Raw genomic sequence first — 14,802 nt, 5'->3', positions numbered from 1 at the left:
TTATATTTTTAACACTGTCTGGAATAATGTAAAGCTTTAAGGATAGTGATTCTTCTTACAAGGCACCACTGGATTTGGAAATTATAATAATTTCATGTTTGTGTCACATGGCGATTAATATATTAATTGTTCATTTCAATTTCCTTCTCTCTCTCTCTCTCTCTCTCTCTCTCTCTCTCTCTCTCTCTCTCTCCCTCTCTCTCTCTCTCTCGCTCCTCCTCCTCCCTCTCTCTCTCTCTCTCTCTCTCTCTCTCTCTCTCTCTCCCTCTGTGTGTATATATATCACACGCACACACACACGCACACTTCTGTACTGGAATGTTTCTGGTATGTTTGTGCAAGTATAAATAATGTAAAAAATAGGAAACAAAATTAAATATAAAAAGATAACAAACACAGGGAAGGGATTGCACAATATGTTGTACATAAACACGAGAGACTGGATTGTGCAGTTTAATCCAGTTAGTCCGGTATTGGCCACGGGAACTTGGATCTAAATGATCGGACAGTATTTGACAGTATTCAAGTATTTGAAAGTAGATTTGGTCAATCCAAGTTTCTGCATCATAATCAAATTCTATTTAATTAGATTTAATTGAATCTATTTTATATTAATAGTGTAATTTCAACAGTCGTATATCTTCTACGGTGTTGCTTTAAACAGCGAAGTGGGCGCGGTCGAATGGGTCATGTGACGTGACACGGAAGTCTTCTCCATTAGGCACATCCCGGTGTAGCTCCAGGGTTCAGGTCAGACCTGTAGGTGACAGTTTCTCAGACTTTACCGTCAAAGTGAAGCAAGAAACAAGTGAAAGTGCAGAAGCTCTCCTGTCTCTCAGTCTCTGTGAAACTGTCCTGCTGTTTTCATGCTGCTGCTCATGGCCGCCGGCGGGACACACACTCACTGAGGTAAGACAAGTTAGCAAGCTGGTTAGCTAGCTCAGCTAGCTTCCATGTCTTCAACTTCTACTATCTTGTGTTTTTGTCTCATCAAACCAAACCTGAATTTAGCCACACGGCGATTCTCGGTATAAATATCCATCAGTACATGTGTCAGGTGTATTCGGTACGAAGGTCCAGCGCAGCAGTTTGAAAGCTGCATTGCAACTAGAAAGAGTTGTTGTTAGGCCCTGTCATGTTTTCTTAGTTTAGACGATTAGTTTCTGACAGCTATTAGCTGAACAAACACTTAAACACAAGTTATAATTAAGTAATTGATGAGTTATTATTTATTACCAAACGTGAAATAATTAACAAAAATGACACGTGTTATCATATAAAATAAGTCTGTATATAGTGGACAAACTAACTGCTGAGAGTTTTCTGACAGAAACTTACATGAAAACCAATGAACATCACACACAACACGTTTACTGAGAAGTACAAACCAGGGGAAGTATTATGTGGACATGTCATGACATTCCTTTGAATTTATAAATGCGAGGCAGGCATAATAAAGAACATCACACTGTGAGTCTGGGTCCTAAGAGCAGGGTCATCGACAAGTGACCCCCTGAGGGAGCGACAGTAACTGCCTCCAAAGGTATCCCTGCTAAATGATGACTTTTAAGGGATGAATAATGAATTAGTAAGATAGTATTTTCCTATTTTTAATAAGGCTATATCAATTAATTTCCCAACCCCCGAAAGCTGCTTGGTGTGGAGAATAGTTAACCTAAAACCTCCGGTCCTGTTTTGTGAGATTTCTTTGAGATCTTCGAGCCTTTCACAGTTTTTATGATCCATGTCACATGCAGTGTTGAATGTGACGTAGCTCAAGATGCTTGCCACACACAGTAAGTTTTGATTTCACTCTTCTACCTGACCCTTACATGTATGTTTGTGTGGTGTTTCAGCTCCGCCTAGGTTTATAAAGTTGGAAGTGTCATGCCAGTCCCAGTGATGGAGGAGCCTGTGGTCGATCACCAGAAACGGTTTCAGGCGGCTGTGGATGTCATCCATAACCTTCCCAAAAATGGTGGGTAACATTTTACAGCCACGTCATGATTGGCACAAGCCATGTGAGAGGAAGTTTGCTGCTGGTGAAGTCTTAAGAAGAGTTGAATAAAACTCTTTGTTGTTGTTCGATGCAACTGTGCGACCCAGCACTTAATTTAATAATACGGTCCTGTTTCCAGAACAGAAGCCTCACAGCATTGGACCAAGTGCAGCTGTGAGTCATGCTGAGTTCTTATGCACAGAGAACAAACTTCATTAAAATTAATCGTATCTGAGTATATCAGTAAGTGTAATCTGAGGCCTTTTAACAATGCATTGTGAGTGTGGGGCTTTTCAGTGCTTGTAAACTATCCAGTGTGCAGAAGGATCACTCTGCTGGGTTTAACATAGTATTGACAGTCAGCAAACATAGGCCAACACCCCAACACTATTTTTCTCTAGTTAATTGATAGTGGATGGTTCTCTCGGGTGGATGAAAGCATTTAAATCCTAAAATTGGTTGTATATATATTTTGGCAGCTACTAAATCATCTGGACGGCAACATATGGGAAACGCTGATAAATGACTCCTCTGTTACAGGCTCCTACCGGCCCTCCTACGAGGTGATGCTGCGTTTCTACAGTCTGTACAAGCAGGCAGTGTGTGGACCCTGTACAGCATCGCGACCCGGGTTCTGGGACCCAGTTGGCCGCTACAAATGGTGTGTATAAGTGTGCGCTTGTATATCACTCTGTAATTAGATCGGGGTTACTTTTTCGTAGCAGACACCTTAGCTCGTACAGACAGCCTGGAGTCAGAAGTGTTTTTAATGTGTTACTAATTGTTTTTTAGTGTGTTTGCCAGTAGAGGCTACTACACAGATTTGCTAAATATATTTGCTTTAAAACTGGTGTGAAGTTTCTTTGTATGCATTATCAATGTTTTACTCATTGCTGCTGGTCAGAATAAGATCATTCTATTTGAGTTTATCTCATATTACAAAAGTTACTAAAAGGTGGACTGTGGTTCAGGTCAGTGGTTTCATCAATTATGGATAGACTATTGAAAGTTATTATAAATAATGTTGCATTGAATTAACTATACATATGACTTCCTCAGTACTGCTATGTTGAATTTGTATTTATTTATTCAACTGTTTTGTGTAATATTATCTTAAATGCACTTATTTGTCAACTTCATATTAAAACGATGAGATAAGGGCTACATAGACATCTAGGAACATCTAGCTGATTTCCCTTAACAAGCTAAGGAGAAATTAGTCTTATTTTACTATGACATTGCCAAAAGCACTGTGATTGAATCATTTTTTATATTCCCAGTAAAGTTGTGTAGTGGCAGACCTGTGTTTTACTTGTTGTTCTGGTGTACGTGTTAGGGATGCGTGGAGCCACCTGGGGGGGATGAGCAGTGAAAGTGCCATGGCTGCATATGTGGACGAGATGAAGAAAGTAGCCCAGGAGGTATAGAACAGATTTATTGATTTCAATCATATATTTCAGTTCAGTATTGAAAATGGTATTTATGACAACATCTGCATCTCCATTTGCAGGAGAGATGTAAGATTTATTTTTATACCAAATATCTCAGATAAATGAATGAATAGGATGATTACACCCTTACACATAAATCTTACATTTGGCTACCAGGCAATGTTTAGATTATACCCCTAATTTGTTATGGTCACCTTCCTGTTGCTTTAATTTTGTTACTGATCAGATCAGTTCTCAGTAACATTGTAATTATGAAGAAGAACATTAAATAAAACAAGATAAATACAATTCAGCCAAATACACACAGACGTGTATTGTGATGAACAGAGATAAATACAGATTTCCACTGGTCTGCAGGTCATCGACACCCTGCCCATGAATGAGAAAACGGCGTCGCTCTTCCACCACTTCGAGCCGCTCTACCTGGTCATTGATGATATGCCTCAGCCTCCAGGGTCCCTGCTTGCACTTAGAGAAGGTCAGTGGGTCTGCAGCAGTAACGGAGCAGCCAGAGGGGGCACTGACGTCAGTTCCCTCCACCTGTGGGGAGCCTGAACGCTTCCTAATGTTCTTCTTCTGGTCCAATAGTTTCAGAAACTGGCCCCACCTTAAAGTCAGCTATCTGTGTCTGACCATTTTTTTTCTTTAACTTTCTGAATCAGATAATCTGACATTCACACCCACTTCACAATGTCATGGGCCTGTTGTGCGTATGCATCTCTCTCAGGGTAGATTATCTTTGGACAACTTGTAAACGATAGAGGGATGCTTTATGGTGAAAAGGGGTGTTGCAATAGTCAAGCATGTATTACCATTTACATCTCCACTGGAGACATAATGGTCCTGAGCTTTCTTAGTGAAACCTTTACAGTCACACAGTGCCAGAGCTGCAAACTGTCCCCACTGCAGTTTCCATTATCTCTCAGCTCTACAGGAAATTTATGGAGCTGTGGGGACTTGCTGACGATTTCCACTGAATATATAAATAGAAGAGTGTTTGTCTTTTACCACAGGTCTTAAAGGCAGTGAGCATGCTGACAGTCCAGCAGAGATGAAGAGTGAGGAAGAGGAGCAGATGTCTCCTAAAGAAGACTCTTTTCCTCCAGAGGATCCAGATCGGGAGTTCAGCCCGGCTGAGGTTATAGACCTCACAGCCAACACCATCCCTAATGGTATGTAAAGAGTGTAGCTCCTTAAAGCACTTTGAGTGGTCATCAAGACAAGAAAAGCACTACATAAATACAGACCATTTACCATTTAGCTCCTGTCCACACCTCTCTTCTACTCTATAAGCCGTCTTATATTAAAATGTAGTTCTCCTGTGAAAACAACAGACAAACATTTCCAGGTGGTTTTTTGTAAAGATCGCAGCCAACATTTTGTACGAGGTGAGAAAGAGAGCCGGCTGATCAAACCAGATTTAATGATGGTGACCTCTGATCTCATTAATACAGGTGTTAAAGTTGGTGATGTGTAGCTGAGATCAGGCTTACACAGGAGACAGACAGAAGGACTCCAGTTCTCTGCTGTGCTGTGCAGTTCAGTGTTGGGCGTTATTGATACAGGGCAAAGTTGAGAAGTTGCAGCTAGTCTGTTGTTTCACTCCTGCATTCCAGTTCAGAATCAGAGGCAGCCCCATGGGCTAATGTGGAATATTCTAGAGAGAGTTGAGGGTTGTAGGGCAGAGAGCAGTAAGATTGACCCTCATCTTGGTACCAACCTCTATTTATAGATGTTTCTTTATTCTCATCTGTTCATTTATTTAAACTCATTCAAAATCTGAATGTATTTTTCCAAAAACCATCAGCAGATATGCTGTTCTATAAGGAGCCTCCCACCTTTGCCTTCCCTCAAAATTATACATTTTGAATGCGGCCAAGCTGCACTCCAATATATATGGCTCAGAAGGAATAGAATCAGAAAAACTAAAGAAGAGAACCATGTGATGCAAAAGTATTTCAAGATAATGCAAAATAATCCTCGCCATGGGAGTTGTACGTCTCTGGGAATTCAAATTCTCAAGGTCTGTAGAGATATCATTCAAACACAAAACGTGGAGAAAAAATAAAGAGGTTAGAATTAAGAGGTCTTGTTTTAGGGCGGAGCGGGCAGAAGCAGGAGAACTACAACATCGTTTCATCAATCCAATCATATTTTTGCATATTTGTTTCCAGTAGAGATGAAAGGGTATGACAATTTTGTATCAGGTATTTTGTCACTGATACACAAGCTAAAGTAATTTCACCAAATTTTATATTGACATAATATATATTATCAACAAAAATGAGGTTTAATCCCTAGTTTCCAGTCAGATCAAACTGGAGAATCTGAAGAATAGACATGAAATCTGCTTTTCTCACTTGTGTCAAATACATGTTGTGCTGCTGCAGACTCTGGAGTGTGCGAGGGTTTGGCGTTGACCAGTGATTCTGAGAGTGAGATCTTCTGTGACTCTGTGGATTCAGTGGAGCAACTCAGTAACATCAAGGTATGACTCACATCTTCAAAATGCTGGAAGTAGAGCTTGTGATGCTGCCAACAAACAGTATAAAGCATGTTTGGAATTCCAGCACCAATGACTGAATATAATGATGGTTGCCCCCTGCTGGCTGGCTGCAGTGAAGGGCATAAACCCTGCTTCCTCCATGTTGGTGGATGAGACATGGATAAAACAAAAAAAGTCAAAGAACATATCTAGAACATTTTTCATAAAGATGGTTTCTGTCATTTTAGGTAGTTCTTATCACACTGATGCTTGTCTAAGTGTTCATGTTTCTGATAAGTTTAAATGAGTTATTGGCTCTGACTGGTTTAGCATGTGTATCGATAACACGGCTCCACTCCATCACCTCTGCATAGACATAAAACATAAGATGGCAGCACCTGTATCCATAATACTTGGCTTCTTTTTTACAATTGTGTCCATCTTTATATACAGTCATTGTCCAACACAGTGAAATAGCTGGAGTAAAGAGCTGGAGTATTACACTATAAGTTACAATTGAAAAGTATAAATAGACTTTTTCAAAGGTTGATATTTTTTCTTTTCTTTTCTCCTCTTGGTGTTCACAGATTCCTGTAGGTAAATTCAACGGTTTTCCGAATGGCCACGTGTCATTGGAGACATCCGGCCGACTGGAGGCCCGGCAGGTGGGAGCAGGTGAAGGTGGAGAGGGAGGTAGCGATGGGAAGGGTCAGGGTCCCGTCAGCAGGAGGCGAGACAGTGGGCGGGAAGGTTCCAACCACAACTGGAGAGAACGTAAGCTGTTGTCACCGGCGCTTTGCTTTACACTTCTCTCACACTTGCCACAAGTAATGCTTGTCCTATGTTGTTGTCCGTAGGTGGTGTCCCTCAGGGAAGTCCAAGGTGGGGGGGCCCAGGTGGTGGCGGCGGCGGGGCTGGACGAGGAGGAGGGGATGGTTCCGAGGGCGGGGCAGAGAGGATCCAGGACACCCAGCTACAGCAGCAGATCATGGTAGCACTACGGAGGCTCAGAGAGGACATGAGGAGTGTGATGGACCGGCTGGAGGTTGTGGAGAGGCTCGCTGCCACACATGTAAGCTTGTATATGATGATCATTCTGTTCCGTCACACACTAGTGAAGACATGTATCTTTAAAAAAAACACCTCACACACATACTTGCATTTAAAAAAAGGAATCTGATGGATCAGGTTGTGATACTCACACTACTTAGTAGGAGACATTCACTGTTGCTTTGCCTCTGTGCATGGGAGTTGTGGACAAAAAGACAAATGTAGAACATCACCAGACTCACCCTTTAACTCCCTGAGATCATTGCTGCTTTCTGTGTGACAGGCTCAGGGCTCAGAGTGGAGGCAATGTCTGCAGTGTGCAACCACAGCTTCACATCAGCAGGTAAGAGAGTCAACTCTTATAGTTCCAAATGTGTGTGTTCAGCAACTGTTCATGAATGTACTCAACGGAAGTCTTCTAACTAACCTCTGACTGTGGGCATGATAGTTAATTTAGGACCTTGGGAACACTGTTTTTTCAGCTTTTCTTCAGCTCATCATTGATGCTGTGAGATGTGGGTAACAGCTCTGGAAATGGTTAGGAAGTGAAACCTTGAGTCAGGATTATTTGTCAAACTGATGTTCGGAGGTTTTGTCTCATGAGCATTTAAAAGGTCTATTAACATCGTAAAAGTTTGGAACAAAACTCAACTTCATTGCTACATATATTTTTGCAAATTTCCCCATTGTGGGCAAAGAATCTTGCTGCTTTTGTTCCCACTCCTCACCCAGAACCATCTCCTGTGAGTGTGTTACTGACTGAGAGCCGCAGCTTAAATTGCCAGAATCAGGTCAAACTGTAGATCAGTGATGCAAACGTGGACGACTTTAAATCGTTGCAGAGACAGATCGTATCAACATAATCGATTCATGTTTTCTGCTATGTTACTGTTTTAGCTAAGTCCCGCCTCTGCATAATTACAATCACCGCTGCTGTAGGATTAGGACAGACACACATTAAAGGTCCGGTCGTCTTTTATCATGTCAGAGTCTCCTGTCTGAGTGTCGTCCCTCCACTCTCTCACTGACCTGCGCTAACTTTACACTTCAATAATAAACACCGACACTAATCAGAAGTTATGACCTGGACAGTACTGACGTTTATGTTGTTCATCTGCTACACACAACACGAGACACGCAATCAGGACATCAGGGTTAAAGTGACTGGAACGAGTCAGACTTTGTGAAAAGACATGACGTACGCCATTTTCTTTGTATATAGAGCAGGGAAGTGAGACCTGATGATCACACTTTCAGGACACATTCTAATGGCAGGTGTGAACTGATGGACTCAGATCTGAATACATGTTAATACCAGGTCTGAACAGGGCATATTGTTGACATTCTCTTACCCACGACTTGATTGTTTGGTTCAGTCTCACAGTCCTCATCTACTTTGTGTTTAGAGAACAGGCAGTGATGAACCCTCTGAACATTAGACTCATAAGCTGGACACAAACACTACTCCAAATAAATGACTGCTGCTTTATATCTACTGGGGGGTGGGGGAAATAACACATTGTCTAACAACCTGCATTAGACTTACAGCTTGTTGTTTGCCTTCCTCCAAGTTACCAAAGGAAATTAGTACAGGGAATCTTGTTACTTATCCACAATCACAGATTTGGTTCCCCCGAGAGGTCATGATGGCCTCTGCAGGAATGCTACAGATTAGATGTATTGTGTCAAAGAGGGGACATCCTGTCTGGGAAGTGTGTGGATACAAAGGTGGACCATGAGATTCTGTGTCATGACCCACAGTAACACAGACGGCTATCTATTCCCTCCCGTTTAGGTACAATACGAAATGCTTCTTTGTACTTCAAGCTTTGTACTTTCTGGTTTGACTGTCAGCATGTACGTTGAACCAAAAATCTATATTCAAGTAAGGACAACTGAGGCTCATTGAGTTAATTCTGATTTGGTAGATACTGATTAGAAGTTCAGTCATCTTCATCACACATCTGTGCACTTTGTTGCAAAGAGCAGGCACACAAAATGGCCAAGGACAACAGATGGAAATTAGCCTGTTGAGCTAACTCTGGCTCATTTACAGTCATTTTGCTGTTGATTAATGTGCATTGTCCCTGTCAAATACACAAATGAATGAAAAAAAATTAGATGAAAAGATTTTTCTTCACCAGTACTGCTTTAAAGTTTGTGTTATCGTTGTATAATGTGTTCTGTTTATATTGAACTCTTCAGCCACTATGAAACACATAACCTCTCAGCACAAGCTCTCACATAGAATATTTAGTGAAAGCCAGTTGTCGGGTGTGTGATTACTACGTTGTTTAAACTCCTGCTTGTCTTCTCTGGGATGAATAATGGACTGATTGATTTTTTTCTCTCAGGAGGAGGGGTGGTGGCCATTTGACGTGTCGGGTCAGACAGTGCTGCTCTTCCTGGTGTGGCCCTTTGTGGCTCAGAGCGTGGTCTACCTGCTGAGGAAAGCCCAGAAGAGAAGACGCATATCTTCGTGAAGTGACACTCAACCATTCAGCCACAGCGATCCATCGGTGCAAGGAGTTCCATTTCTACAGCAGAAAGGATTAATACCAGTATGAATTCACAAGAGGGATTCCTCCTCCGCCGCCACCGCCACCCTGAACACCAGGAGGAAGGAGAGAACTTTGTGGACTGTCTGTTGGGAGACAAATGTACCTCAGGATCCAGAAATCCTCTCACTCACTGCAGATTCTTTATTTAAAATACTCAAGTGGCTTCATGAGCTGCCCTGTGCCGGGCAGCAGGAATCAGATAGTCACTCGATATTGTTTTCATCAAACCTGGAGATGTGCTTATACTGATCATGACAAGCCTGAATTAAAGACTCAGATTTTATTATTAATATATTATGTTAGTGAGACTTAATGTGCATTCACCCTATTCCTCTTCTTCTGGTTTTGCTTCCATACCCTCAACATCTATGGAAAATATCAGAACGTTTGCAGTGAGTGTTGAGACTCTTGTGTTTTCATTGTGAATGTTGTGAGCTCAGGTTGTGGGTCAGTGTCTCTTACATTGAATTTGTGTGTTATCGTTGCTCTGGTGCTGCATCTCTTTGACGTCCTGTACGTTACAGTGCACTCAGACACCTTTTAGCTTTTTACACGTTCCATAATGTTGTATCCTAATTCTAAAATAAATAAAAAAAACAAGGCAACAACAAAACAAAATGTGAAAAAGGTGAAGGTGTGTGAAACTTTCTGAATGCACCGCACAGCTTAACTGTTTGATCACAGTGTAACTTCACCATCTCACTTCGTAGATCCATCATCACTGTACAAGATCACATTCTCCCTTTTCATGTTGAACTACTGTAACTGCAGGCATAAGCAATTACTAGGTACACAGACTGAGATCCACCCATCAGCTCTACTAGTTGATACCGGGGGCGAGAGGGCAGTACAGCGTGGACAGGACGCCGGACTGATGAGATAACAACTGTTATTGAACACAAGCTCAAATTAAAGATCTATATTTCCTATACGGCTCGACTGTCTAAATCTGTGGCAGCAATTGTGTTATTTTTATTTTTTTTTACATGAAAGCTTTTATTTTCACAGCAGTAATCCTAATCTGTCACATTATTGTTATTTAGTGTCTGATTGATGGAAAGCTGCAGAGATGGTCGTACTTCCAGCAGGTTCTCCACCTCTGCAGGACACTGCAGCTCAGTTACAGAGACTGTTGGGTTCTTGATCACCTCACTGACAGGGCCCGTGTTGTCCCGCTACTCTGTTTGCCTAGATGGTCAACTCTAGTAAAGGTCCTGCTGCTTCATAACCTCTGTTTCAAGGTTATCGTGGCCACTGTTCTCCTGGGAACACTCGGAACAAGTCCACAGAAAGTGTTTTGAATCTTATGGCTTTGTTTTTATCCCGACATGCAGAGTAAATAAAAACCTGTTCGACTCAGTTCAGTCAAGCTATAGACTCATCTCATAGATAGTTAAATCAAACATATGGCTTTAAAGTGTAGATTGATGGGTAAAAACAGCATTCCTTTTAAATGTTAACTATAATGCTACACAATAACGTAACTGGGTCTGAACACTTCACAACACTTCTTATTTACAGCAGATAAAGTGAATAAACCAGACATGTTTGATGTAAGTTCCCGTGCTTGCTTTTTTATGTTGGCAGCGGCCGTGGTTCATGGGTAGAGCGGGTTGCCCCCTAAACAGAGGCTTAATGGTTTGATCCCAGTCTTACTCATTCCGCATGCCGAAGTGTCCTTGGGCAAGATACTGAACCCCAAACTGCCCCCAACAGCTGTGCCTTTCTCATAGAAAAAAGTGCTGCATGTAGATTATGTGTGTGTGAATGAACTGTACTGTACAGTGCTTTGGGTGGTCATTAAGACGAGATAAGCTCTATATAAATACAGACCATTTACCATTTGTTGAGTATTATTCATCAAATATATTTAACATGAGATGGTCCTTATTTTAAAGACAATTTTCCAGACATTAAGTGTTGCAGTTCAGTAATTTTGGGACTTGTAAGAGGGAAAACAAATTAGAAGACTGATGTGATGCAAGGCAGCTGAGATCGAGGAAGAAGCTCCCAAGAATTCTACAGCTGAAATGTCACGTAGTGCAACTGGACAGTGTGTCAATAGGCCCTCTCGTTCAGGAATATGCTCATATCTTAGAAACTCAGCACCTCCAGTTTTGAACTTGTTTTGAATAGTTTGTTGGTAATCCTGAAACATCATGAAGGTTTTATTCTAAGATTCTCGAACAGGAACATCATACGAGGCTGAGGGAGTTTTACTATGTGAGTGTGTGTACTATGTGTGAAGCCTATAGAACTAAGCTGGACGTGATCATTAGTTTGACAGATAAACTCCTCAACCTTATCAGTTTCCGTATTGCCTCATTTGCACAAACCCTGGTACCACATCACTGTCAAACCACACAGTCTTGGAAAAAATATTATGATGAATAAATAAAAACATGCAAACCCATTTCCAAAACAAATAATTTAATATATTAAGTATAATATTTATATACACAGGTTAAGTTAACAAGGCTTTGTACAACTGTTACAAAATTGGTCCACGCACAGTCACCCACGTACATAAAGTACACGTCTGTTTTTACAGAGGTTCTGGGAAAAGAGTAGAACACTGAAAATGTGAAAAGGAAAAATGCAAAAATATCACCCAGGTAAGACTCTGTGGTTTGGGATTTAAAGAGGTTACTGGTTCACGATCATCTGCTCCCATGACAATGCTGTCCTTATAACACTGATATAATGTATCAACTGGAGTAACACTTTTCTCGCCTCAGTACGTCTCCGTACTGCTCACACTGTACAATTACCCAAATAGAAACAACAAGGATTTTGGCATAACTTGACATAGCTGCCTCAAACACTTAGTTCCTCTGACGAAATAGACGTCAGTATCCTCAAAACTCTGACATCGCTCTCCGAACACACGCATACACCCACACACACAGAGGGAAGAACAACAGGCTTGTGTTGAACACTTAGGCTTTGCATATTTTGATATGTCAATAACCCCATGCATGCATTGTTTTAGTCCATGGAAGCTTCGACGTAATGCCCACGTCACATCATCCAGAAAGTGAGTTCGCTTTTTGCTCCCACTGATCACTGACGTTCGCTGTAGATCCACAGGAGGACTTGGAAAGAGCTCGTAAAAGGCAGAGAAGTGAACTGAAACTGCATCAGTGCACTGTGATATTTGCCCAACGAAGACATCATTAGTGAAAACTAGTGGGAGGTGGGAGGGTGGAGGGGGCGCCAACATATGTACAGCGCAGTTGAAAATGAAAAACATGGCTGATGACTGTGCTCTGTAGTTTGCTGGTGAAGATTTAGCTGGAAGTTCAAATGTATTGTGTGTCTTGGTTTGTCTCAGCTTTTACACCATCTTTATAATCATCGTTCATTAAGTTGACATTCGAAGGAGCTGATTCCCAAAGCTTTAGAAATATATGTTAAAGTCCCTATGTTTAGGAGATGAAGGTCCTTTACTTTGACACTGTAAAACAATGACTGCACCAATTCTCACCAGGATTTATTTAATTTTCTACAAACTTTATCCAAACAATTTTTAACACTTAAAGGGATAATAGCGTTGATGATATAATTATCATTTTAGTTCAATTACCTCCTGCCATAACTTGAGTTTGATTTTAGAAAAAAAATAAAGTGTGAATCAAATCATCTTTGAAGATAAAATACAAACCTTACCATCCATACCTTGTTTTTGTGATTTTTTTCTTCGATTATCCTAAACCAAGTTTTATTTGGGGCGGTTATGTGGGAGTCTGATGATCTTCATAGATTGGACCTGTTGCAATTTTTATTCAACCTATTCTGCAAGAGCAAAACATTTCACGGAAGGGGAATGTCTCGCAGATGGTTTTAAACTGGTATCTTGTTAACAGTACACCGAACAGTGAAATAACAAGCGATTTAGCTCAGAGAAATATGCTGACTGATTAATGCTAGCATGTTGCCAGCTGGTTAGCCTGTTAGCTATTAGTTCACCACCAGCTACATAAACGAAACGTCAAAGCTGCTCACAGTGTCGAAAGAATTCCTAAACCACGGGATTCCTTCTCCAACTTTACTGCCAGCAGAAATCCAAGAGGGAAGCGTTTTGAGACCACTGAGTAACATGACGGACGGTTTTAGTAACAGTGACACAGGTGATCCAGTGTTGGTGAGTAAATGGGAAGTACTTGGTAAAGCATTAATGGGTGAAACAGTCAGGTTAAACTACCACTGTATGACGACGCCGCGCTCTCATCTTGTCCCGTGGGTCCAGTGCCGATCTCCTCATGACTACAGAGGAGGATCCTGGGGAGTTTTGATCGATCCATCCAGATGAAGAAGAGGAGAGAGGGGGAGCCCTGTGGGGCAGACGAGGGAGGGTATCTACTTGCGGCCTTAACCTGGGGCCAGCAATTGATCCCTGAGGAACCCCGACATATCCATGCTGACCTGGTGCTCCTTCAATGACTCTGATCACCTCCACCCTCTCCGCTCTACATCCTCTGACTCTGTCATCATTCCTGCCCAGCTCAAGTTCCAGATTCATGGAAATAGCCCTCGTCCTCCCTCCTCTGGTCTTCCTGTAGCAGACTGCTGGTGGCTGGTTCCAGTCTGGCTGCTGGGTCCCATGAAAGCCGGAAGCATGGTAGAGGCTGGGAGGCCTGGTGGGGGAGATCCAGAAAGGGACTGTTGGACGTCCTGCTGCCAGATTGTCAGCTCTAAAGTGGGAAGGAGGATTTATCATAGATGAGGGCCTTGGGTGTCTGGCATGGATTTGGTGTTGTGAGTGGAGATGCTTGTTACGAAGCTGCAGTTGGGTTCGCGGCAAGGTCATTGTCTGTCTGCTCTCACTTTCGGAATTCTTTGTGCCATTGCCTATTTCCCTCCCCACCTCCTTTCCAGCCCCTTCTCTCTCTACCAATGAATCTTTTTCTGCTGCTTTTTCTCCATTTTTCACCCCATTTTCCTTTTCATCCCATTTTTCTTTTTTGGAAATATGTTCTCCCTTGACTTCCTCTTCTTCCCCTCTCTCCTCTTCTTCTCCTCCTTCTCCTCCCCTGCAGTTACTGGCTTTGACTGGCTCATGCTCGGAGTCCTCATCGGCGCTGCTGCCGGGCAAGTAGGTACTGAGGCATTTTTTACGTTTTCGGGCAACTGCAGTGATGATGGACTTGGGCATTAAGTCCCTGGCGTTCCGATCTTTCTTTGGGTTTGAAGAATACTGAAAGGTAGAAATCTCAGTCATTTAATGATAACACTATCCTTTATGTTTCAGAAGCC

At 41.9% G+C, this 14,802-nt stretch overlaps 2 protein-coding genes across 9 annotated transcripts in view; one reads left to right on the top strand and one right to left on the bottom strand.

The window, feature by feature from the left end:
* Positions 1–701: 701 nt before the first annotated feature.
* On the top strand, positions 702–10,475 carry acbd4 (acyl-CoA binding domain containing 4). The gene is made up of 11 exons (XM_035146591.2): positions 702–909; positions 1,857–1,978; positions 2,540–2,660; positions 3,336–3,420; positions 3,808–3,928; positions 4,464–4,622; positions 5,841–5,938; positions 6,523–6,709; positions 6,793–7,007; positions 7,269–7,328; positions 9,340–10,475. Exons 2-11 carry the CDS (start codon positions 1,888–1,890, stop codon positions 9,466–9,468), a joined length of 1,266 nt encoding a protein of 421 aa, XP_035002482.1. The 5' UTR covers positions 702–909; positions 1,857–1,887; the 3' UTR covers positions 9,469–10,475.
* A 1,484-nt stretch (positions 10,476–11,959) lies between these two features.
* LOC118101002 (rho GTPase-activating protein 23) overlaps positions 11,960–14,802 on the bottom strand; it is a 64,905-nt gene continuing 62,062 nt past the window's right edge. For all 8 annotated transcript variants that reach the window (XM_035146590.2, XM_035146587.2, XM_047338399.1 and 5 more), the window contains one exon: positions 11,960–14,743. In XM_035146590.2, the coding sequence (XP_035002481.2) occupies positions 13,742–14,743 (1,002 nt within the window). In that variant the 3' untranslated portion in view covers positions 11,960–13,741. The remainder of the gene's footprint in view (positions 14,744–14,802) is intronic.

Source organism: Hippoglossus stenolepis, chromosome 21 (assembly GCF_022539355.2).
Source record: "Hippoglossus stenolepis isolate QCI-W04-F060 chromosome 21, HSTE1.2, whole genome shotgun sequence".
In the NCBI taxonomy this organism is placed as follows: domain Eukaryota; kingdom Metazoa; phylum Chordata; class Actinopteri; order Pleuronectiformes; family Pleuronectidae; genus Hippoglossus; species Hippoglossus stenolepis.
The sequence above is the reverse complement of the archived record's forward strand: the minus strand, read 5'-3'. Positions and strand labels throughout refer to the sequence as shown.

Bases quoted from the DNA above. Each gene is read 5' to 3' on its own strand.
- acbd4 (XM_035146591.2), top strand. From the start codon at position 1,888: ATGCCAGTCCCAGTGATGGAGGAGCCTGTGGTCGATCACCAGAAACGG. The intron at 3,421-3,807 runs GTATAGAACAGA...ACTGGTCTGCAG, and splicing joins TGAAGAAAGTAGCCCAGGAG to GTCATCGACACCCTGCCCAT. The intron at 3,929-4,463 runs GTCAGTGGGTCT...CTTTTACCACAG, and splicing joins CCTGCTTGCACTTAGAGAAG to GTCTTAAAGGCAGTGAGCAT.